General features: G+C 38.5%; 1 protein-coding gene across 1 annotated transcript in view; it reads right to left on the reverse strand.

Moving 5' to 3' along the window:
* Positions 1-26,830, reverse strand: part of EYA1 (EYA transcriptional coactivator and phosphatase 1) — a 162,723-nt gene that overhangs the window by 84,585 nt on the left and 51,308 nt on the right. The window contains 4 exon segments of the mRNA XM_032127417.1: positions 517-579; positions 2,376-2,388; positions 2,390-2,504; positions 3,936-3,985. Coding sequence (XP_031983308.1) covers positions 517-579; positions 2,376-2,388; positions 2,390-2,504; positions 3,936-3,985 — 241 coding nt within the window.

Consider the following 26,830-nt stretch of genomic DNA (forward strand, 5'->3'; position numbering starts at 1 on the left):
CAGGCAAACCACATTGCAGCATCTAAGAAGAGGTGTTCGGCGAGCCCTTACAACCGCATCCTTACAATCAAACTTGTGTCTCAGCAGGATTCTGCTTCAAGGATCCCACAAAAAATAATTTTACTTCATCCTTCATTTAAAAAATAGGAAACTTTTGCTTCATTCACTCCACTTTTTCTTAAGTCTCTTTAGCAGCTCAAGGAGCCTAACAAAACATTTTCTCAAGATAAAAGAGATTAGCAGTAAAAATTCCACCTTCAGATTCTTAGACATCTGCTTCACTCACAAATTTTCTCTCTTGGCACACATCTCATTCAGAAATAAATTATTCTACTAGTTTCTTTGAAAAACTTTTCTTTCTTTGTCACTTAAGAGCAATCAGAGACAGGAATTTTCAAATTAGAAAGCTTAGAGCAGAACCAGCAAGCACAAGCTATTGCTTGGGACACTTTTGGAGCAAATCTGAAATCGCATGCTGAGTGCCCACGCCTGCTGCGCCCACTGCAGCACCCAAACCTGCGGGGCTCTGTGTGCTAGGGCTGAGCAACCAGTCTGCAGTGCTGAGGAGGGTCATGTCACCTGAGGGAAAAGGGCAAACAAAAGAAAACTGTTTGGCTTTGTCTCAGGAGGCAAACATGTATTGCAAGTTAGAGCTTTCTGGGTAGAATTTACTCCAAAACTGTAAAATTCTAGTGTCAGATAAATAAGTTACCATGGTTTAATTGACTTTCTTTGATAAACTCCGATACCTACCTAGAAGTTGGGATATTATTTCCAAAATTATTTTCTACCTGAGGTCAGTGCATTAATAGATAGATACAATATATACCTTATTTCCTGACAAAGTAATATTAAGAATTTCTTAGAGTGCACACAGCATCACATGCTGAACAAAAAGTCAAGTCAGATGATGAACATCTTTCAGTGTTTCAAGGAACACCCCCTGTTTTTTGTGCTACAAAAGAACCTTCAAGTTATATAGAAGGTAGAAAAGCTCACGAAGTTTACAACAAAGGCTTCTGTGAGCTAGAGGAATTTTAATTTGAAAGGGCAATTTTATCCTGTACCAGAAGTGGTATATACCTGGTAATATGATATAAAAATATAATAACATATTTGTGTATTTTAAAGGAAGAAGACTCATTTATGGACATACAATTTTTTTCTGCTTAAAATACATGAACAGAGTAAGCACTTTATTTATTCTTTAAAGAGCTATTTTTTTTTTCAAATGGCTTAATATTTGATTGCAGCAACACTTTCATAGCAATAGCAAAAAGTAAATTACACACAAGTCTGGCACAAATTCCTGTTAATCTGATAACCCATAAACCGTCCCCACTACCAAGGACTCCAATTAGAATGAATAACAGAGATGTTTGGGGAATTGAGGGAGGGACAACATCTGTTTGATTGACATGTGCCTTTCCTGGAAAAAGGCAATGCATGTCCATAATCCTAAAGAGTCTGACGGCCCTACTATGACCCAGTTTTTAGGAAAAAAAAGGCATATCTTTGCTACAAGGGTTGTAGCTGTTTACCTATATGTTTATACTGAAGAGCAATACTGAAGCTGCATGACTCCCTTTTCTAGTAATGCATTAAGTGTCTGTTCACACGGCCAGCCAAATGTCACGTACGATCTTTCTCACTATTGCCACAGAAATGCTTCAGGAAAGAGCATTTTTTGCTGCTTGTTGTATAAACCCTTCTGTGTTTCATTATATGTATTATGTATTATAGATGTATTATATTACTGGCAAAGCTGTTAGGTTGTTCTGTTGTTAGTATTCTACTGAGAACAAACATAACTTATCAACTGCCTGACTGCTTCTTCAGAAATAGGTATCAGTTTACCCCATTGAATTACTACACCTGTTTGAATTTTGGCCACTCCATCAGAGCAGCAAGCTAGCCTGAGGAACTTTCAGCACTCAGTTTTATTAGCCTACTTGACAAAATTCTCATAGCCTTAGGAGCTTGCAAAAAGTGAGAACCTAAAGAAATACCAAACTAGTAAAAAAGACTGGAAAATTGCATTTTGTACTGTGGCAATTGTAAACACCTACTTTTTTTTCTCTCATCATTAGACTTTTCAGGTTTTTGACTTTTTTTAAAATTTAAGCTCTGCACATACTACCTGCTCAGTCCATTCAAACTCCACGAAAGAAACATAAACTTGTAATGAAAGCTATTGCTGAAACTTGATAATAGTAACTACTGATAAACATTGAACATTGCCTTTATGTACCATATGAATAAACACGGAACACTTAAAATAGTAAGACATTATATGGCTTGCTGACTGCAAGAACACCAAAGCGACAAGGAGAAAAAACAAATTATGAAACACTAAAAGAAAAAGACTGGCTCACCTTCTGTGCCATTGGGTTGTCATGGAATTATTATTTATATGGGAGTTATCAAGTTTTGGACCACTGGGGGATTCACTACTACCACTTAGTCGTCTATGTGGGCTAGCTAGATCCTGCATTTCCATAGACCTGCAAACAAGATGCAACTAGTTTTAGTGACATAAGTCAACATAATTACAGAGGAACTGCCTTTATGAGATGCAGACTGCTATTTATCAACATCCCAGAAACACTTAGAAAAAATTAGCTACTATCTCCCAACTTGATCTTTTCCAGTGCTTAACTCATGTTGTAGCCCCACACATGGACTGGCCAGCTACTGTAATTATTTTTGCAGCTTTGTAACGAAATAAAATTTAGATTCCCAGTACTATACTTAGAAAATTTATTTAATCGTGTATTTTTAAACTACATACAAAGACAGAATCACCAATATATGAAGACATATATTCTCTTAACAACAAATTAACACTCTGCTTTTTCAAGATTTACCACTCAGTGGCAATATAATGGGCCTCCAAACCAAATAAAACACTTGAAGCAATTGCGGAAACCTATCATCTACTGACAGGGAATGAGATATTCCTGATGTATGTGTTTACTCTGGCAAACTACTTAATTGTTCCTCTGTTTCCTTTGAAACAAATGCAGCATTAAAACATTATTATGTCTGCTCACTTTGTTTGCTTTGTGGATTACATAAAGCGTGCCAACTGAAAAGGGATATGACAGACATACAGTGAATCCATACGGGCGTTAGTGTGCCCCAGCCACTCTGCTGCACCTCAGCAGCTGTCGCTTAGTCACATGAGAAAAGAGCAATTCCGATAAGCAAAAAATTAAATGTTTAAGCAGCACAAAACAGCTGAATATTTTAGATTTGTGCTTTCAGTAGCCTTACATTAAAAGGCCAACAGTCCATCACCACCATGACCATATCCCTTGGCTGATGGTGGGGCTTATGACTGAAGTGCCCTATCCTTCCGTTCCTTTATACCTAAAACTTTTAATATTGTTATTTGATGTACTCATTCTAAGTAATTGCTCCCAGTAGAAACTTCATAGGTTACTGCGCCTCCAAGGCATTTGAACCAGTAATTTTTCAGTTTAAAAGAAATGTTTAGGCTCTTTTAAAGACTATTAAAATGATACATAAAATTACTCCTGCAGTAATGGTATAAATATCCTTAAGCCTAAGTGTCATTTCAGGTAAGAAGCTTTCATATTTTAACTGAAATTTTATCAGTTCTAAAGGTTCTAAACATAAACCCTTTATTTAGTATTTCTTTACCTGAAACAATCTACACAAAAAAGAAGATGATACTGCACTGAGTTTGAAATGCCAGAATCAAATATAAACTCAAACAATTTAGTGAAAAAGTTACATCCTCATGGTTTACAGACTTGGTTGCACGCATGTAAAAGCTACACTCCAGCATTTACTCATCTGCTTAATGAGGGAAACAAGAATAAATATTTTACTTATCACTTGAAGCTAAAAAAAAATCCCCAACAATTAAAGACTTGCCAGAAATTAGCAATTTTCAGTCAAATCCTTACCTGCAGCTTGAGGAAACAGCAACATCTGAACTGGTTTGGGACTTCTGCACCTGTAAACCAGGGAAACAAACAGAAGCTTCTATTACTCCGCTTTACTATGAGGCCTTAATTTAAAGAAAGGATATCACTGCGGATGACAATTCTGGTCCTTTTAAATCCAAAGGGAGAGGAGGAGGGTGCGGTGCCCGTGAAAGGCATATTGTCTTTAAATTGAAGGCTCAACTGTTGTTTCCCCGGCAGGTCTCTCTCCCTCCTCCCCGCGCCAGGGGACGGCAGCCAAGTGACGGGATAGTGATTCATCAGGGGCCCGTGACAGCTGCAGAGGGGCTCACTCCTCCCACGGCACGGCTCGGCTCGGCTCGGCTCTGCCTGCACCCCGCAAAGGTAACCCCGCCGCGCCGCCCCGCCAAGGGCAGCACGGGCTGCTCCAGCCCCCGGCCCCTCAGCATCCTCCACTCCTCTGGCCTCTTCTCACCCCTCCTTTCCCCTTCAGTCCTGACAGATTCTTGCCCTCATCATACTGGTTTCCCTCTTCCTTTGCTCTTCACCATCCTTCGTCTGTGACTGGGAAGGGAACCCACAAGTCAGGCTCACCCCAAAGGCAAGCTGGAGATGCTGATATTTTTTTTGGGGAGGGGGGGGGGTGGGTAGGGGCAAAGAATAACAAGGGACAAGTCTCCCTATGATAAAGACCTTCACTATATAGCCAACAGCCTTACAGAACCATCTCTAAAAGAAGACCATCTCCAGCCAGGTCAAATTAAAATAAAAACTCCACACGTTATTGCATAGTCTGACTCGTAAAAATTCCAGTTGCTAATGAGATTTCTGATAAAATGACTTAAAAGGACACTTCTGGCTGAATAAATGGGAGGAAGTTGTAGCATTTATCTTTGAGGTCACTCATGAAGAAAAGGAATCTGGTTGCACTGGGAAGCCCACCAATAATTTTTTAGTTTAATAAAATGATTCTTTTTATAACTCAGGTGAGTAATAGTTCTCATATTCCATCAGAAAAACACTGTTGCTTTACTAACAAACTCTGGCCTGTAACAATTGTCATCAAGTGAAAAAATTCAGGTGGAAATACACTGCTAGACACTGGTAGATTAAAAGCACACAAAAGCTTCTCTGGGCAAGGTATATATCCCTCTTAATGTCTGCAGTGAGGATCCTTCTTGTGCGTTTCCATTCAACCTGAACTGACATCTCTTAAATGATCACAGAGCAAAGACAAGGGAGATGAGGCATTTTAAGTGCCATAAAAATCATCCAAGCAAATCCTATTTATGTGTCTGTAGGGTGGGTTTTTTGTTATTTTTAATCACAGACAGAATTACAACTAGCAAGAGTAAACAACTGCTAGGGGCAGTCAGGCAATGAAGAACATTACAAATGATGTCAAGAAGCATGCAATAATGCATGCTGAAAAACATCAATCTTTTTATAACTGGGTACTTAAAGTACTGCATAACACGCTTTTCAATACATCGTTGCATGCCAAATCAAACTAGACTAGGACATACAGTCAAAGCTGGGCATTTTGGTTTAAGTTTTTTTTCCCCCTCAGTTCTTTACCCCAGAAACTGCTGCAGAGTGCCTTAGGATATGCTGCTGCTGTTACTTTTAAACACCTGGAAAAAATTATAGGTGAGAACTAAGTTTGCCTACAGAGCTATCTTCACTCCCTCTTGCACAGGATCTTTTAAAACATATCTTTTATAATAGAAAAAACTTCCTTTTTCAAATGGATGCTTTAATTAACTGATATTTTCCAACATGCCCTACAGAATCATTAATACTTGATTGAAATAAAAAACCCATGTAATCATCACTATTTTAAGTACCAAATTTTTACAAAAATAGTAACTTCTGTACATTTGAAAATATATACAATATATGCATATATACATGTTCACGTATGCGCATAGTGAGAAAGATCTCATTTATGTATTCATGGGACAGGAATAACCAGCTCATTCAAAGTGAATTAAGAATGTACCTTAAATGTCCTCCAACACTCCATGATTTGTGAAAGTTCATATCCACAATTTTCATTTTCATTAGATGTACTTTAGATATATTCCTTTGTGTCTTAAGGATTATTTAAACCATGTGTTGCACGTTACCAAATTTAAAAATGACTCTTTAATCAAAATAACTTTAAAACAACTAATCCTCACTTAGGCTGGTCAGCTGAATCCACAGAGTGGTCCAGGAAAAATAAATCTACTCTCAAGAATGCGAATGCAGACAACAATTAGACACAGATGTGAGTGAAATTAGTTACAGTTTACAAAATGCTACACTTCACGTGCTTTCAGTTTTTTATGTGCAGTACAAAATTACAACGTAGTAAGGAACCACACTTATGACGACCAGTTAGTTCATAGAATAAAAACATTTCTGGGTGGTGTGTGCTTGTGCTTTCTCTCATATATTCCCATTTTGTCAACAGGTTTCTGGATAATTGAAGTTTGGCAACATAACTCACATATCAAATAAAAGGTGGGGGAAAAAACCCAAATGCTTGGCCTTAACTGGACAGAAATGGGTCACATTTAAAAAAAAAAAAGAGCTGTCACACTCCCTTCATACTCACTACTCTGCTTAAACCTTAAACTAAAAATACCTTATATGCCAAATGGCATACACGTTCTTCTTAATACCTTTATTATTAACATTACTGTGTATAATTTGATTGTTGTAAGTCTTTCTTACACCTTTCTCCTTAACATAGATTGCAGATTGGGCACTATGTACTACACGGCGAGAAAAAAAGGACAATGATAGCAAAGCTACTTAAAATTCATCCATTTAAGAATCTTAAATCAGTAACATCAAATTCTGATTAGTTAATGAGGTCTTTTAAGTTTGCCTTTTTTCTAATTAAATTTATAATTCTTCACAGATGTAGGTTTTGTTGATGTTCAATTTGTCTCTCTCATTTTGTTAAACCTCACATAGTACTCCACCAATCCATTGAATAGCCACATTAAATCTGTTAATACCATGCTCTTCAACCCCAGAAATTATTTCCAGAAGGCAAACTTGCTTTGAGAGATCATCAAACAAGACTTAAGGTACACATTTTATCACATTTTCCCTACCACAGAGCTCAGGATGCAGAGGAAAATTCATGACTTTTGCACTGTTTATTATACTTTGCTAAATTACAAATCAAAAGCATCTGACAGAAGATCATGTATGAAGCCAAAAAGTTAATAATGTTCTGTGAAAAGTAAACTGTAAATGGGAAGGGATTCTAAATTTCAGCAGCACAGAGCAAATAAAACCTAGGTACTTGTCTAAATTACAGGTTTTCCACAGTATTTTTGCTTGCTAGAAGCAATTTTTTTAATGGCTATAATTTAAAACATTTTTCCAGCTGAAAAGAAATTTTCGAAGTGAAAATAAGAATTTAACCCAGAAAACTATAGCCAGCACATGCGTTTTCTCTTAAAATACAGCTCTACTTTAAAGAAGAAAATTCCAAAGACAATGGCAGTTTTCAAATGAGGGTGTTCCTTCTTAAGAAAAAAAAAATCTGTCATTTTTAGGAAGGGGTGGAGGGAGGGAGAGAAAGGGACTTTTCCCCAACAGCACTCTTTGCCTCCCTAAAAGCACGACACATATGGGCTTCAACAGCCAAAATGCTACAAAACTAAAATGCAAATTGGCTGCAGAAAGGCACCTTGCTGGCAACCCAGGAAACTTGGTAATACTTTCATTCTTCCAATAATCATATATCTCTGGGCTCTAAGGGAAGAGGTAGGGCTTTTTCACTAGATATTCTCATCAAAGACAAATTGTACTTATTAAAGCCAAAGCAGGTAATTGCAGCTTTTTAATTTTTAATTACTAGTTTAAATTCTTCTAAAAGTGCTATCCTGCGTGCTCATTTCATACACTCATGAATGAAATGTTTTCAAATCCCAACACTTTCTTCCCTTTAAGAAGGAAGTACTACAACGTGACAATGCTTCTATTATGACCAGCCATTTAAGAATGTCTTTCTGCTTTTCCAAGATTCTTTTTGGCTCCTGAGAAATATTTCATACTTATTGCAATTCAAGCAAAATGATTACTCATTCTTTTTTTCTCCTAAGCTGAAGCGTGACTCAAGCCGTCTGTCACTGTGCAGAAGTGCTGAGAAGGGATGGCTGCTCATTTCCAGACCCTTCCAGGCCTTGGGAAAACTCTGACAGCAGTGAGGTGCTTGGCTAAAAACTGCATGTCATGGGTTTGTGAGCAACATGAAAACACTGTGTGCCTATGTGATTATATACCTAAAATTCTGTAATGTGTACTCACACGTATACGTACTTTTAAAGACCCATATCTGCATATATACTACTGATTTATTTTACACCTCAAACCAGTAGTCTGTGTTCTGGCAGATGCTTTGCGAACCATCTCAGTATGGGATGGAAAATAAAATAATCTTTATATGTCGTATCTAATGTTAAAAACTTCCAATGATACATTACACCACATCTCCACTTCTTATTCCAAATTTCCCTTGGTGCTCACTTTTAAATTTAAACAAACTACATGAAACACACTACCCTTTTTTTTCCCGGACAGCTTTTATCTCTTCCGCTTACCTCAGTTTTAAATGTTTGCTTACAGAAGAAAGAAAAGAACACACCAACTCCCAACAACCTTCAAAGAAACATTTTTAAATGCACCTTTACTTTTCCAGAATCAATCTTGCACTGTAAAGGGCAGTCCTTCCTCTTGGTGTTTGAAACACCGAGAGAATGTTTGGTGGGTTTTGGCTGCTTAAAAGCAAGATGTAAATTTAATGAGACTTCAGAAGGTCTTTAACTTCCTCGTTCTAAGATCACCGTTCTAAATAAGCCACCCAAAATGTCAATAAACGTCAAATATTTCAGTTGTGTAGATGTTTATTCTGTCATCTTGAAAAGTTCTCCTGTGGGGATCTGCATGTTTTGCTTGGTGTTTGGAAAATTTAAACATATTAAGCAAAAGGATTTCCTGCTTCAGAAAGTACTGTCAAAATCTCTGTCAGGCATTCTTCCTCCCAATTTTTTTATTATTTTTCTCACGCTCTCATGTCTCTTTCAACAAGGTCTGCTGATTTCGTACCGTACGTGCCTATTTCCACCCCCAATTTAACATCTCACCATCACGTAACTCCTATCTGCCGAACCATTAGCACTCGAGGAAATCAAACAGGAGAATCCCCAAACCTGGCCGATCACAATAAACAGAACCTCCTAACATCTGTTTTGTGGGAAGCCTACAAACCCCAGCCTGAACTACGGCCAGAATTAGCTGCTGCACCCAATGATTTACAACTGAGCGCTGCTCTCCTCCGGAGCGGCAGAAAGCGCGGAAAGCGCCCCTGCCCCTGCGCGCATCCCGGCCCCGCCGCCGCGGGACCCCGCGCTCCCCCGGGCTGCCGCGGCCGCCCCCTGCCCCGGTGCGGCGCTCCCGCCCTGCCCGTCCCGCCGCCGCTGCCGGTGCCCGCGCCCCGGGTACTCACGGTGCGGGGCGCAGCTCCGCGGGCTCAGAGCGCGGCGGCGGCGGCGCCTCCCATGGCGCGGCGGGGCCGGAGCGCCCCGGGGCCGGGCCGGGCCGGGCCGGGGCCGGGCAGACAAAGCGCGGCCGAGGGAGGCTGCCTGCAGCCCCGCCGTCTGTTTGCTCAGCCTTGTGTGTCTGCCCAGGCAGTGCCTGGGGGCACGCTGCCGCTCCCGCGCCCGCTTTCCTCCTCACTCCCCTTCGCCTTTTTTTTTTTTTTTTGTCTCTCCTCTTTTTTTTTTTTTTCCTTCCCCTTTGGGTTTTGTTTTTGTTTTTGTAATGCAAACCGCAGCTATTCTCTTGTCCCGACCATACTGGTTTAAAAGCAACAACTGCAGTGAGGCTTGCGCGGTCTGAAGTCAACCTTTCTGCACGGGCGAAACGCGCTCCGCCGCGGAAACTGCGCGCCCCTGGCCCCCGGCCGCCCCCTCCGCCCCCTGCCCGGCCGACAGGGCCCCCCTTCCTTGCACCTTCCTCAGCCTCACCCCAGAAAAACTCCTGAAAATCCCTCGGGTCCCTCCTCATTTAGAAAGTTGAATTGTGCGTAGATGCATCCCCTCTTATAAGCTGGGTTTAATCTAAAGCCGTCCTAATAGAATAACTGGAATTACACCAACATTATATCAATGAGAGAAGCTAAATAGGGATACTCATAGAGGCTCTTAAGCATACAACCAGCATGCACGCCCGGACATGCCGTTTTGATTGGATATGTAACAGATTTGTTCTCAAATATCTGAGATTCTTGCAACCTTGTAAAGAAAGGGTCTGCTAAAACTATTTAAGCTAGCCTTCTCCAATTTAAGGGTATTTATTAAATAAAATATCTGGAACTTTTAAAATGGTTTAAACCACGTAAACCATTAAATATCTGTACGTCTAAAACCAATTGTAAATATAGTCAAATTCGTATTTTAATTATTACTAATCACTTACTTAAGTTTTAAAATTTAAATCTGTGTAAAGGCTGTTTCCACAGACTTTATAAATGTTTCCAAAGAAGAGAGAGATGGATGCACAGAGTTAAATTTGTGCATTAAGTAACAGTAACTCTAAAGCTTAGCTTTTACCAATCAATAAGTAATTAAGTAATTTAATTAGTAAGCCATTAAACTGAAATGGGTTTATGATGCTTTTCTATTACAGAACTTTTAGTTGCTCACAATGAAAAAAAAAACCCAACAACTCTTTTAAAAATATATACATTATGTTAAAAAACATTGTAACATACATGGTAACTAAATTTGACCAGCATTCTCCGGAGCATTTCCACTTTGCAGACAGTATGTTTCACTACATGTAACACTAATTTTTCTATGCTTTTTTTCAGTACACATAATCCAAATATGATGAGGAAAACAGCATAACGACTTGTAGTACCAAAAAAGAAGTCTTAATACCACGCCAGGTCTAAAGTACTAAATCTAAATAAACCAAACCAAACCAAAACCAAAAATCAACACCCCCCCAACTTTATACTGTATAAACAGATTGAAACAGAACTTTTTTACTCTTTACAAAAACCTGCGGTTATTCACTGCTAATATATCCTTACCTTCAATTAACTAATCTGTGAATGAAAGCAATACTTCTAGAGGAGAAATATCTTCTGGCTACTACATCCCAGTAAGTGAGACATTATTTTGTAGCAAGTACATTGGGAATACTTCAGGAAAGCAGATCGGTTTGCAAAGCTACAAGTCAACCTCGAGCTGAAAAGGCACCTAGGATTTCATTTTGTTTAGCGGAGAAAAGGGATCTCGGGACAGTCACAGACCATATATGGGAACCCAGGTCAAAATAAGCAGCTTTCGATTGGGCCCGTCTGCGTAGCCAGCACAAACACAATCCCATCACTTCTTCAGAGTCACAAACCACATCTCATGCCAAGAAAACTATTTACCATGCTCTATATTAAACTGTGAAAGAAATACAAATTACTTATTATGGAGTCACACAGTTTCGTCAGGTAAAAATCACTGAAACCCTGAAACACAAGGCTATGCAATCATTCTGAACTGTATGCTTTTTTGGAACAGCCATGATCTTCTGCAAAATGCTTACCGCTGAATTCTTTACCAGTGCTAATAAGACCATTTTTTGAAAGTCCTACCCAGTCCAATATAAAAACACACGTCTTGCTTCACTGACTGTAGGATATCTATTAAATGAAAAATATCAGGCACACACTTTAATGAAGCAGAAACTAATTTTTTTCTAGAAGAAAAACTCAAAAAATATCATATTGTTGTTGTGAGGTAACACTGGAAAATGTAACCCAAAAACCTTTCTCAAAAATAGCAAAACTTAAATGATGCTATGGAAATAAAAAAATTATTTTAAAAAAAAGACTGTGACTTCAATGATGCATGTAAATTTTTGCACAAATCTATTTCATTCCATTGTTGAAATAGCGCAAATATATGAATACATTTTAGTATTTTAAATGTAAAGGTCAGTGAAACAGGTTTATTGTTGGCTAGTTTGTAGTCCCTATTGGGAGTTTTATCTAAGTAATAACTTCAGGAGTGTGCCCAGTCTCTGTATTTAATTAAAGTAAGACAGATCCCCACACACACGTACAGAGCTTGATGTGACGATAAACATGGGATAAATTACACAGAGGCTAAGATGATCAGAAAAAGGGTGTTGACGATGCATTGCAAGAAAAGAATCAGCTTTGAATTTTTAATCTCTTCTGTAGTATGGCATGTAGACGGTATGGGAACTGAAGCCATATAAATGATCTAGATGGGGGCTATGAGATAAAGGAGGGTCCTCTGTGTTTATACAGCCATTAAACAGTGCCTTAAAGTTCTTTATCTGATGTCTGAAGATTGGACTTCAGATTAGTGTATATCATTACCCCACAATAGGGTCTAACCTATGAACTTGTCCTACAGCTGATACTCTGGACCAGATCCTCATTTGGTTTAAGTGAGTGCAGTTCTTTTTATTTCAATAGGTAATCTAATTATGACAGCTGAGCACCGCACCGATTTGAAACCTACTTGAAAGGGGTTTGTTTACTTATCTTTTGGGGTTTGTTCTTCCCAGTAACTGCATACCAAATCAGTGCAGGGTGGGTTGTTGGTCACTGGCACCCAACACCATTTTCAAACCACAATTGCACTAACACTGGGTTTGGAACAGAGATTTCAGTGGGATTTGTAGATTTTTACATCATGCCTAAATTTGCCCTGATTCTGCATTCCCATTAATGCAGCTGGCATCTCAAGAGTCCTAAGAAGTAAAGGACCAGGCCTATTACATAATATCAAACAACAAGCTATCAGGTATATTATTACAACCATTACTCATGCAATATGGTTTTAACTTCATATGCAGTGTCACACACTTGTTTTAGCACAAGTAAAATGGGTCCATCTGGAACACAACATTTACTGGGTGCTTAGGTGCCACGATTACAGATGTTCTGGTAATTAAGAAAAATTAGATGTAAGATGGATATGGAACAGCGGGATGTTCGTATGTTTGTCTCCAAGTAGGAAATACTACTGAAATATTTAGCATCAGAAATAGGCCTAGGAAGACCACACTTCATTAAAGCAAAAGATGCATCCCATTGCTCCTGAAAGCCACTGCCTGGCTCTTCCCATAACAACTGCAGTGCAACGTCAGAACCCTCAGAAGCAGCAATATCCCTCCTATGCCTCCATACAAGTTTTATCTTACACATAGCAGCTGTTGCCTAGAGACATCCCTGGCTGGAACAGAAGTTTGCAGCATTTGACAGGAGCCCGCATTGTCTCATGCTACTCATGTGAGCAAAAGTAAAAAGACCTTGGTAAACACAAACAATAAAAGTGACAGAAATCAACCATTTTAAGTGTTCTGTCCAAAAACTATCAGTGTGACTAAGAAGAAAAAATTAATTATATTCTTCCAAGATGTGTTGGACAAAATTAAAATTGAATTAAAGTCTGTGTGTAATGTGTTATAAGAAAAGGTATGTGCTGTTAACCATCGTCCTTAGCCAAAACACGTATGAACTGCTGGCCCCAGGTTGCACGCAACTGCAGTTGTTTTTGATCCACCAATTCAGTACGAATTACAGAACCATTTAGTACAATTTAAAATAGGAAATAGTAATCTTTATTAATCTTAAGTAGATGCTGATTTAGCTTTTTGAATGAATGCATGACTTACATATGATTCTGAAAGAGTTCTTGACATGATACAAAAAAAATGCAGAGATTGTCCACAGAAGAAGTGTTCAGTCTAATTTGAAAGCAAATACCTTAGCATAGCTCAATTTTTCACTCTCCAAAGTGAAAGCATGCTTGTTTTTTCAGTAGATTTGTTGCATCTTAAAAGCATTATGTTAAAGGGAGGAAAAAATAGTGTGCATATATATATATATATATTTACAGGTGCCAGTAGTGTAAATTATAGACATACTCAGTACTCTAACTGCAAAATAAAAAAGTACCTTGTCAGGGTGAAGGAAAGGTTTCCTAGATTAACTTAAATTTTAAATGTATCTAATACTATCATTTCCCTTTGGGTGTTTTTTAACACTCTAGAAATCTCATGAAGGTAATGATTGCCACACAAAAATACTGAAAAGCTTTGGTCTCCAGATCATGTGAAGTAGATGCTCTACCCAAAAGTGATGGCTTTTCCCTAAAGACCGAGACACCAGATCTGTGACATCCTGAGGGCAGAGCTCTGGGATCTACTCCAGGTTTAAGAGTAATGTAGCTTTTCCAACTACGTAGTCTTCATCTAAGCAATGTCTTAGCTATTAAACTGAACTATACAAAATTACCTTTCATTTTCCAATAAAGTTCAAGTTTTACAGGGGGACTTTTAATACTGTCTACAGTACCTAAGAATCAGTGGAGTGTTACTTTTATTTGTTGCACAAAAACGTCTGCTCAAAAGACACATACACACATTAGTAACTATTTGTAAAAGAAGTCCTGCTGAAGACAACATAAATCTCTGAAGAAAGTTATTTGAAGAATTATCTGTTTACAAGATAGGGGGTGAAATGAAAGGAGTAAATTGCAATCTGTGAGCATCCTTGAGAAACAGTTAATTTTTCTAATTGACATTCAGGCTTTTCCTCCAGCTCAGCATGGAAACATATCTGCCTAAAATTTGAAAATAATCATCCTTCACTGTGATATGTGAATAATAATTTGCTTATAAAAATGAACAAGTCAAACCAAATGCACCACTGATGATGAGAAGCAGCTTGCTAGCATTCTAACGGGTGATAAAAGCTATAATCAGTAGCTCCTCGGAAGATTGGGTTGCAGGAAGAACACACTACAAATGAGAGATTACCAGTGAGCTGACAAAATAATCAAGTCCTGTTGTTCTGTGAAGACTATAAAACACATCATTTCACACACATGCCATTTTTCCATAGTTCATCCTCCCAGGACTGTTTCAGCCTTCCTCATCTTTCTTTTAGTGCTACTAGAATAAAGTTAGAAACCATTGCAAATTTTTTTTCCTCAGCAATAACTTACATTTTTGCCAGTGATATAAATACAGCACACTGTATGACATGAGTCAGCTCAGTAATACTAGACTGTCTTTTCTCCAAATTTTCCCACTAACATGAACAAAAACCGTTTTGTCAGCACCTCCTATAAGGTGAAAAGGAAGATGGAAGTTCCTCTTTGTTTTTCAACTTTGAATTAAAGTCATACTCAGAATACTTTACTCTGCAAGAAAAATATATTTGTTCACTAAATACAGAAATAATAGGTTTATTTGTTGCAGATTCCATTTTGTTATTATTTCCTAAATGCATTCCGTATTATTTTTTCCAAAGTGTTATTCATGTCATTGTTCAACAGTAGATGGAGCAGTGGATCATTACTGTATTTTAGTTATTTGTGACAATTATTACATAATTTTTCAGCTCCTGACATATAAGGCTGCACAAAAAACCCTAAAAATATTATATAGAGAAAATAATTATTGATTAAAGCATTTAGAATTAGAAAGAAAATTGAAAGAACAGCAACTCAGGCTCACTTTGACAAATTATTAAGACAAACCTGCATTTATGACTAATATAAGTGACTCATAAACATACATTCAAATTACAAACCTTGCGTTATCTGAATACAGTAAATATGTACATCCTTAACTTTGAAACATTCAGTCATACAAATTTTTCTTACAGTGATCTGGAACAGTAAAGTATCTTCTAAAAGTGACATGCATAAATATCCCACATTGTGGGCCTCGTAAGGCAAATGACAAAGTGGAAGTCTAAGTTAAGATAGTCCTGTCATTTCTTTTATACTTGCTTCATTGTTTTTCCTAGAAACTGTTTTTAAGAAATTTAACACAATAAATTCTTCTAAGCCTTACAGTAATTATACCATGACCATCATTTATTCAGCAGAGGCTAGATTCTCACCTGTGTGTAACCATCTAAAATGAAGCACTTAGTTGAAGATGAGCATCCAAACCCTCATCCTCAGGGGAGAGAGACACTTCCAGTCAATGCAGGGGACCCAGTTTTGAGGTGTCCCCTCCCTATAGAAACAGATGATGGACTTAATCTACTCTCACGTTTTGATGGCTACAGCTGCCCCAAGAACAGTATAATTTCCCTTAGAATCAATTGGGTCTCAATAGTAATTGTATTCACTGAAGTTTCAAAATAGAGCACTCGTCTCTATTTTGAAACTTCATATAATTACTGACTCAGACTGCCAATATTTGTTGTTATAAATCAAGGCCAGAGAAAAACTTCTCAGATGGCTTCAAAGACCCAGTTCTCATCTCCAAGCCCAGCTCCCTCCCCCGCTTCCTTCCAGCAGCATTAACTTTTTCTCTGCAATCTCACAAATCGGAAAAAGAGTAACCTCTAAAGCTGTTTTAGACTGAAGGTCAGAATTCAAAGGATTGGTAACTTTATCCACAGAGCCTTGCAATCACATTGCTATTGGAAACACACCCAGAAGCACCAGCACTCGAGATGTTTTTATTAAGCAATGTCAATAGGTACGAAATTTGAAGGTTGGTTTGTTGGGGTTTTTTTCCATAGTGTAAGGTTTATCAAGACTCATATTTGCAAGAGACCAAATTGCTTTCTGCCACTGAATTGTAGTTTAATGTTCTCTCAGGTAAGGAAACTGGGGGCTGTGTTACATGCTAATGAAAACAGCAGCTTTGGTTTGTTTATCTAAAAACTTAAAGAGAGGCACTTCTTGTAGCCAAAATGTAAACAAAGCTTAAACTCTTTTTACTGCTTGGATACTTCCAGGCTACTAATAAGTTTGTTGGGTTTTTTTTTTATTAAGGGCATTATACAGATTTTCTACATATATATCCTGCTTGAAAATCTACCTTTCTGAAGAAATATTTAATTCTTAAACCAATTATTCATAATTACACCGACACTTTGAGCCCACAAACACAAGATGACAGATCCCTTTCAAACCTGGGCTCCAGGGGAAAAAAAAATCACAGACAGCAGCCAGAAATTTTCTCCCTGCAAACCTGTCACTAATTTAGAGGGAAATAGGTTAAAACAAGGATTTCAAGTGAGTTTCCCAAGAATTAAGAACAAGCAAAATTTTGATTCCAGTATCTAAAAAATCAAATCCTATACCTTGCCCCTCTGTCTTACACCACATCTGCATGTCCAAAAGAGTGAAGCATTCATATCCACCCTAGTGATTCACCTGAGGAAGTTCTGAAAATGTATCTTTAAGGGTGCTTTGCCTTCTACAGCGCAGGAACCTCCATACACAACCACCTCCATTAAACAGTGTTGCTAAACTGGGCACAGACAAATGAAAATGCACCTTGCACTGGCTGCCAGTTTATGAGCTGAAAGACACAGCACGGGTGCTGCACACTGAGCAGAGGCAGAATGCTTTTCATGCAGTGGTACCAGAAGAATGCAGTATCATAAGGAGAACAGGACACAGAGCTACACACAACAGAAGACAACTGCATGAAAAACTTGAAACCAAGCTGAGTAATCTGTTTTTAATTCTTATAATTTGATTTTTAAAAAATTGCAATCTGTCTGCTATCAGTGTAAGGAATGTGTTGAGTGCAACTCAGAAATGCTTATTTGTCTTTGGTGCATCTAGTGCCATTGTAATCACAAGCAGGGTATTTTTTGTAACCAGGCTGATTTTTCATAGCTCATTTGGAAAGCACAAAAGCCTAAATTAGAGACACCTTGGAAAGTTTAGTAGCTTTAGTAGCCTGAAAATGCACTAGTTTGAAATATATTCCACCAATGGATTCCACCGCAGACGACTGGCTATTGAAACAAAGTCAAAATTAAACTGCTGGAGACTGAACACTGCATGTGATGCCTTTTGGTGCCTGGGACACAAGGGCTTCATTGCCCTGGCTGAGGACACCTCCTGCTCCACCAAGCCCCAGTGGGCTGTGGCCATACACTAAAGCATCCCCAGCCCCTGCAGCCACTGATGAAGTGCTTACCCATCCCTCAAGCATCCAGAAGGAAGGCTCCCCGTCCTGAACCTTAATCTGTATCTAGAATGGTTTTGAATTCAGAAATAGTCTCAGGAACTGTGTGGTAGTCTCAGGAACTGTGTGGTGGTCTCAGGAACAGTTGTAAAGAGGGGAAATCCAAGGGATTGAAAGTGGCTGCCCCTTGTCCCTCTGTGAAACCCAAAAGAGCTGCCACAAAGCAGCAGTGATAGCCCTAGAGTGAATTTCTCTTCTCCCATCTCCTCTCTCATAAAATCCTCCTTGTTTTCAGTCAGGGTTTTTTTGAGTTTTTGTTGGTTTTGGTTTTTTTTTTTTTTAAATGAGAACACACTCAATACTTTCACCTCCAAAGTACTATAAAATACTGTGTGTGCATCTCTAAAGCTTGAATTAAAACAGAATCAGCTTCGCAGTAATTGGCCTCGGACATATGTGGTATACCAAGGACAGCAGGGGGTTTATACTAATCTTTCTCTACCAGCTGATGAATTACAGGATTTGCCTCTCATTTTTCTGGTCAGTAAGTAAATAATAGTATATAGTTATGCAGCATGCATCCCAAAGCAGCAACTTCTAGATCAACTATTTTTATATCAATCCAACACGGGCTTGCCTAAAATCATTTTTACTATCTGATGAATGTGCAGGATGAAATGCATTTGAGCAGGTCCTATGTTACAAGGTTACTGTCAACCCGTGCTGGGGTCTGCTCCAGCCCAGGCCACTGCCCTCCAGTCCAATCCAAAGGTGGACTGTGGTACCCATCAGTCATCCTTCTGACCTCAAGAGGGCTGTGTACTGTTGGCTGGAGTCTACATCCTCACAGTCCAGGTTGCAGGAAACAGGTCATTTCATCATGTTTGGATGCACTGAAGTTCTCCAAGACACCAGTTTCTCAAAATTTGAATGGGTACAATAAAACGACTTGAAGTGAATGGCAATGAGAAAACAGCTGTAAGTTAATACGCAGTAAAAATGTTTCCTATTAATTTAGTAAGAGAAGTGGACTTTAGAGACCCTGAATAAGAGGTTTGAAGTCTTCTGTTTACATTTGGTTTAGAAATTCATGACTATGAATAAAAACCCAATAAATCACAGTGATTTAAGAGATTGGTTTGAGACACTGATTTGCTAAATCTTTACACTCACCTAAGCTTGCTTGTAACTTTGCAAGACATAAGTTTCTCTGTTTTAATAAAACTGCACTACACTGCTTAAAGATACCTGCCGAATTTCCAACTTTAGCTCTGTTTAAGCATGTGTAGCTTTTCTCTTGCTAGAAAGATCCATGGATAATACCAATGAATCTTCCTTCAAATAGCTGAGAACTAATAGCAATGCAAAGTATTTGCAATCAGACAGCAGTGATGTCATTTAACAGTCAATAAACATGAAACACTCAGACATCAGTGGAAATGTGGAAAAAGCCTAATATATGATAAAAATAGTGATACCCAGACTTCATAAGATTTCCAAATAGGTGTCATGTGCTCAAGGAGATGACATTTAATATCTCCTTTAGCATATGACAATGTGCTTCTTTCCTTCCATCCCAGAAGAACTAATAAGCCACAGCATCCTTCCCTGCCTCACATCAAATGCCATGCTATCCAAATTAACATCTCCGTAGGGTTGGTTCTACTGAAAGGAGTAAATCCAGTAAATTTTCTTCACTTGAATTGATCTTGGATTAGCTCCATGATTTGAAAATTCCAAAGAACATACTTCTGAAATGTGCAAATGTATTCACAAAATAGAAATTAAAAAAAGAAAAAAAAAACAAAACTGTCCTGACTTCCTCCAAGTCTAAAAAACATACTGATTTATCATTTAAAATTTGTTTGCTTTTCTCACCTGCCTGCAATTACGACTCTGACTTCATTAGCTGAATACTGCTAAATGCATCCCCATCATCTTTTCATAACTGCACTCTGAAAGACTGTTTCATTTCTTCACTCTTGATCACCTTATCTGATTATTTCTCCATTTACATAATTCCTTGCTAGCTCCGGAAATTACTTTTCAGAAAACATTTATCATTTAACATTTATGCATTGTCCAACACGCTGGTGTCTCGCCTCTAACTGCATTACAAATGCCTTCCTAGGAGTTTGTTCTCCCACGCAGGGGTGACTGCCCTATGGCGTGTCAGACTCTTACCTCCCTCCTCTTGAGTTTGAAGATAAGAAAAATGTGTGGATGTATTTATTAAACCACTTTTTTGTTCACTCTCTCAGCTCTCTTGATCTGAACCACTGAAGTAGGAATCACTCATATTCTGAATTATATTGGCAGTGAGGACACTCCTGTGGCAACACGAGCTGGGTGGCTCAAGGTTTTGCTCTCCAGCTGTTCATGAGCTGCCCACTGAGGCTGCCCACATTCACCTAGCAGCTCTCTCAATTTACTTTTTGGTTACTCAATTTACACAATTTGTCTTTCTTTACACAAGCCAGCTAAACTGTCCTTCTCTGGGGGAATACCCACATATACTTGCCAGGGGAATTTATTCTCTTTGATTTTCTATAGGATCGAGAAGGTGCTTGTATTTTGTTCGTGACATGTAGGGGATCAGTCTCTCTGATATTGATCAATTTATACTTCTCCTTACCCCTCTAACCATTTCTTGCTAGGAAGGGTGTGAGACTCTTGGTCCTACTGGAGATGTGACTGTTTCTTTTTTGAGTTTGGGGTCTGGGGTGTTGGGGAGGAATTTTGTTGCTTCACTGCTTCAGCAGATGAGGATCTTTGGGTTAAGGCTGTGTTACACAGAGAGAAAGAAAAACATTTCTTTTCTCTGATCTTTTGCATCCAACATTCAGTCTATAGGGCAGGGAAGTTAGGATGAACTGACAAAGCCCATGACAGACTAATTGGTGATGGAATTATTTGGCAGAAGATTGCTGCTTGGTTTGACAAGACTCCAAAATGTGAAAACCACTTGGTAGACAGGGAAAGCTGCAGAATATCTACTTTTCATGACAGGTTTTTTAAGGGTTATATTGACTTAGAATTATTCTCATTTTACAGGCATTGTCATTTTTTGACCTGCTGCATCTGTCCTGGGAAAGCCACGGTGGTACAGTAATATACTAACAGCTGAAATTAGTTCTGTGGCTCTTGAGTTTTAAAGGGGATGCAGACACCATATGATACTTGTTTTCAGACATAACTGCTTCATCTTTCAATCTTTCCCTGAGCTGAACTGACAATCAAAAACCACGAGCCTTGATTTGGATTTATGATGTTGAATGAAAGCTCAGTGGATAATAAAATTAACACCATTTGTGACTTAATTAATGATAAGCACCATGTGTCTTTTACTAAGCCAGCAGTAACTGGACACAGGACACAGTGGATAGATGGGTTCTGAAGCAAATGCAGAGGCCTTTCCTTTGACCTCCTACCCCTTTCTCATATCATCCTTCAGTGCAGCTACAGTCTTCAGAATACAAAGAATCAGTTTAACCCAATACAGAGATCAAATTAAGACTCTGCATACATTACCAGAAGGTTGTTTGATATCTGGTGATCCGACTGACATAAACATCTCCTCTAGAGTGATGCAATAATCTGTATTTTGGGGGCTTTTAAACATACATGAGAGTAAAGATTTTAAATACGTTTGCTAAATGTGCAGCAAGTTTAGTGACTTCATTAGGAATAAATTTTAAAAAATATTCCCTTTCTAAATAATTGCTGAAACAGTCTTCTTTTGTGTTTAACTACTTCATTCATATGCATTTTTTATTTCTGGACAATAGTGGAGTTTATGTCAATAATTAAAAACGTGCAAAATTACATGATCACTCTGTATTTACACTGGCTTTTGCTTCATTGCCTGCATATTATTCTGATTGCATAAATATTCAAAGAAAAACACCCAGGGAAATTTTCAAAGTGGTGCATAGAGACTGCACTACGCAGTTCCTATTAATTGGAGTAAGTCACATGGTTACATTCTCACAGTCTAATTTGAAAATTTCCCTCCTGCTTTCCACCATCTAAAATAATTGTCTAATTCCAGGTATGCACTGTCTGCGTCTCCCACTCTGCAATCTATAAATACAGAAGGGACATAGAGCCTTTTCATGCAAATACTTCAGAATGCTCCACTGGCATTTTATACCCAGAAGAAAAAGTCTCCAGCCTAATGAGAGTTACTTTATTCCTTGTGCTGCTCCTAATCCTCATCTCTAAGGACATTTTCATTAATATCTTTGCTGAAATGCCTATTTAGATGCAGAGAAAATCAATATCCCGGGAACTTCTAAAATAATTACAAGTACAATCACAAAAAAAAAGTAGGCTCAAAAAACCCACTAAAACTAGAGTAAGTTGTAACCCATCAAGCAGTTCCAGAAACTGTGCTTTGATATTCCTGCCCCAGAAGCTAATGACAGCAAGTATAAATGAAAGATTTTTGCATTTGACTATATTTGAACTTTCCCCACAATGTGCCAGGAAGGTCAGCCAGGGTATTTTAGAGCAAGGCTGTGAATAGAGAGAATTACAGGCTTAGAGTTACTTACAGGTCCTTGCCAGAGATTCCCTCTGTTTTATAGCTCATAGGCTTCAATTTTCACAGTTGCTGCTTCTAACCAGTTTTTTTTTACATCTGAAAACCAGGAGTGGGGGAAGGGAGGGCTTTTTTCCCCACACAGATAACTTCAAGAGATCCATGGAGGCTGTCCATGGAGGCAGAGGCAATGAACACGGGTAGCCAGTGGGAGCACAGCTGGCTCAAAGCAGCACCTTGGACCAGGCTGAAATCTAGTGGTGGAGCAGCTGCCATGGGTTTGAACCTTTCATGTTGGGAAACTTGAAGAGAAGATCATGGGGTGGCTTAAGTGAAGAGAATCAAATGTCAGGGAAGAAGGAGAGAGGTTTGCTGATGAGATTGGTGTAGTTCTGGAGAGGAAAGGGTCTGGCTTTTGGGATGCAAGTTGCTTAAAAGTGATTTCTCTGGGGTTGGAAGCCCTGAGGGTGCAATGGCTTGGGGTTGACACAGACCAACCAGGTACCTCTTACGAAAACCCCAGCCTGGGGAGAGGGACACACAAAGGGCTGTGTCACCAACAGCACCTTTGGGGACAAAAGGCAGCTTGCCTGCACTGGAGACCTGCCCGCCTCCAGCCACGCCATCATCAGTATATGGCAGCCCTATCCTGCAGTTTCACAGATGTCCTTACCCAAAGATACATTTGTCTTCAGCCTCTCATCAGCCAAGGACATGTCCACACATTCTCCACAACCCATCTTTGCGTTTTCCTAAAACTTAAAGGAGTGTGACACATGTGAGGCTGGCTAGCTTTCCATCAGACTGGATTGAGATCTCCCAAGAAACTGAAAAGTTATTATTAGGAAACATGCAGCTAGACATATACAAAGAAGGTGGTTGCAAAAGCCTTTTTGCTTTAGGAAACCAGGTTATAACAAGAAACTACCTGATCTCCATTTACAGTTCTGTTCAGCTATTTTAATGAAGTTTTTGATTTTGCTGACAGGGCAACTTCATTTTACACCAAAAGACAGTTCCCCAGAGGGTAAGATCTGTCAGCTGTCACACGAAAGCCTTTCAGTCCCTACTTAAAAAAGCAAAGGTGTACCTGAAGAAATCAGGTTCATCCTATCGAGCTGCTGAAGGAAGGAAAACAATATTACAGACAAAAAACCCTTCCCTGGTTTCATTGTGCATTGCTTCCTTTCAGGGACCAGCTATGGCTGCAATCAAGAAGTCACTTCTTATTTATATTATAGATTGATTGAATATTTTTTTTCAATCTCAGACCTGATGCTGTTAACAGCTGGACTGTCCTGTCTCATATGTGGGTCAGATTGACTTTCTCTTCTCCACCACATAGCAGCAGTTAAGAATGATGTCAACGAAGAGTATCTTTCTTTTTCACCCATTCTTTCAGTCTACTTTAATGGATACAAAAAATAAAATCAAAGGCACCACAGCCCTGCAAGGAAGGATGAGACCACCAGAAAAGAACCACAAGCCAACAGGAGTGGACACCATGTACGAGCTCACAAATAACCTGATTTTCCACCAAGCAGGTTGTGAAAAGGCTTTGTTACACAGCCTGCTGGAATGCCTGAGGCTCTCAGCTTGTTTCAAAGTAAAAGGGAAGACTGTTGGCAACCTCAGGGCCTAAAATGGCGGGGGAAAAAAGCTTTGTGTCAGGGAGTGGTGAAGCAAGAGTCTTTCGTCCTCACTTAATGACCTGATGCCTTGATGATTTCCAGCTAGGGTAATCTGCTTTGGGGAAATTATCAATGCTCTATTGAAAAGGATTATTTTCCTCAAACAAGCAAACCTCAAATCAGAAATCTTTTCACCTAAACTAAATGAAGTCTCTCCTATCAAAAAATATTTTAAAAGCTGTAAGAATGAAAAAGCTGAAAACTCTTTGCATTTAGAATGCCCTAAAAACTTTACTGTATCCTGCGATTTTCTGAAAACCCATGTTTCACTCTGGTTTTAACAAGTTTTTCCTTTTCAATATTATTTCCCTTTATACCACATTATTTCAACCTATTGTAACTCCTCTGCAGAAACCTGTTTCTAGTAAAACAGTTATGGAAGGAGAAAGCACTAGACAAGCAACAAAGGTGGAAAGTCCGTGCCTCTAAGTAATACTATTACTAAACTTGGTATCTTTCTTTTAAAACATTTTAAAATTATATTAATTCAGAACCATACTAAATTGATTCTATCCTTTATTAACAAAGATAGGAGACCAAAGACTATAACCAACTAGACTGGGCCACCTCCTGTGTTTTCATCATCAGTGTTAAAAATAAAGCTCAAAAGCTGAACACAGCTGAAATTAGTAGATTTGTAAGATATTGATACCTGTGCAGTATTCTATTAATTGTGGTCTTCCTTAAATGCAAGAGATAAAGGATGTTATAGAAAGTTAAGTCTTTAACAAGCTGTAAATGGAAAGCCTGCCTACAAGGTTTTCATACCAATGATGAATTCATCACTGAAATTCTACTTTTCCTCTTAGATCATGTCTTTACGAACTGTCAAAACTTGTATTCAAAGTATTGAGAAGACATACCAAAAAAACAACCCTGCTCCACAATACAAGCTGGTTTTAGGGTTTCTGTAATGCTTCAGCATTTGAAACTCTTAGAAAGCTTGCCTTTTTTGTACCACTTGAAAAAAAAGTATCATCACATGTAAAAGGAAGAGAGGAGTCTATGAAGAGTTGCAACCACAGTCAGTTTGCAAACACTGAAACTTTCATGCAATATAGGTGTAAAAATTGAGTACACCTACCAGTACATCTGGCCTGACTGGATAGCTATAATTTAAGCAGGTGGCTGACAGATGTCATATCTCAAGCATGCCTTTTCATGTTCATTTCATTTTAATCTCATTTTCATGTCTCAAGTATGCATTTAAAATTATTTGCTAACATATTGTAGTGTGTAGTATACATGATCCTTGAAGGAGATTTCAAAGTGCAGTTCAAAGCTGCCAATTGATTACACAATGGGAAAAATGAGAATAACCACTGCCAATTTACCAGCCCCCAAGACCGACAAAGATGGGCTGTTCCACAGCTAACTGCAGCACCAAGGTTTCAGAATGCAAAATACAGCAATTTGCAAAGTTAAAATGAAGTTTTTTCTGTAACTTGCTGAAAAATATATTAAAGTGCTGCTTTCAGGCTGAGAAGATGTAGATGTAACTCACCCTTTCACTATTCAAGGGTTTGTAGATGGTAATCTCGTTGCACTGTAATGTTGCAAAGGTTTTCCTCTAGATACTATTTTTAAGCTTCATTCGGAGGTTTGATTCTGCAGAGGAAGTGTCAGAAACCAAAAATTACTAATTATGGTGCCACCACTTGCTTCATATATGATCTTGGTACTTCAACAGAAGAAACATACTTCTGAGTAACTACACACCAATCTCACACATGACCATATCTATCCAAGTGGAAGATGGGTGGTTATTCTGAAAAATAAGAGCTAAATTCTCAGCTGGCAAAAGCAGCATGTCAAAAAGCAAACTTAAATTCTGAATATCATCTGAACAGTTGTCCTAATGAATGTAATCTCCCTCACAGGAATAAAGCCACCCTATCAAACCCACTAGGGTACACTGAGATTTAATTAACTGTCCTGACTTTCAGGAAGAAAGTACCAAATAAGAACAACAGGTGACATTGATAAAGTTGTAAGTACAAAATACGACTGTTTTGCCAAATACAAGCAGTACTCTTTTGTTTTTATTAACAGATGCATCATGTCTCATTCCTTCAAGATGAGGACTGAAACGCTCTATAGTAATTTGTGTGAACTTTGGGGCATATTTACTTAAATCCTCTAAAATATGCAGTCTGTTTGGCCAGTGAATTTCCAAGTTAATGAAGCAAACATCCTCTTACATGCATAAGTGAGGAAAAAAAGGAAAAAAATCTTTCTGTTTGACCCCCATTCAAATTTGAACATGAAACACGAGCACTTTTAAAGCAAGGCAGAATTTTGCAATATATTAAAAGTATATGCTAAAGACTACTGCTACTAAAAAGCCTCTTGCATCTCACTTTATCATTGCACTGCATCTGCCACCTCACAGGTGTCCATGAGCTTTTAAACACACACAATTTCTAAACGTGAAAAAAGAAGAATCAAGTAAAAGCAATCTTATGATGACTTTGCGATTTATGAAAGAAAGCTCTTTGAAATGCTGCCCTGAGCCACACAGAATTCCAGTTGAATAATTAATTACATATTGACAAGGTCTTATAAAAGAAAAGCTCAGAGCTGTATTGACATTTATATCTGCTTCTTAACATTCATCAGAAAATGTCATTCTGCTTGAAACAATTATTGGTAGCTTAGAGTTTTTG

Source organism: Corvus moneduloides, chromosome 1, assembly GCF_009650955.1.
Source record: "Corvus moneduloides isolate bCorMon1 chromosome 1, bCorMon1.pri, whole genome shotgun sequence".
Taxonomy (NCBI): Eukaryota; Metazoa; Chordata; class Aves; order Passeriformes; family Corvidae; genus Corvus; species Corvus moneduloides.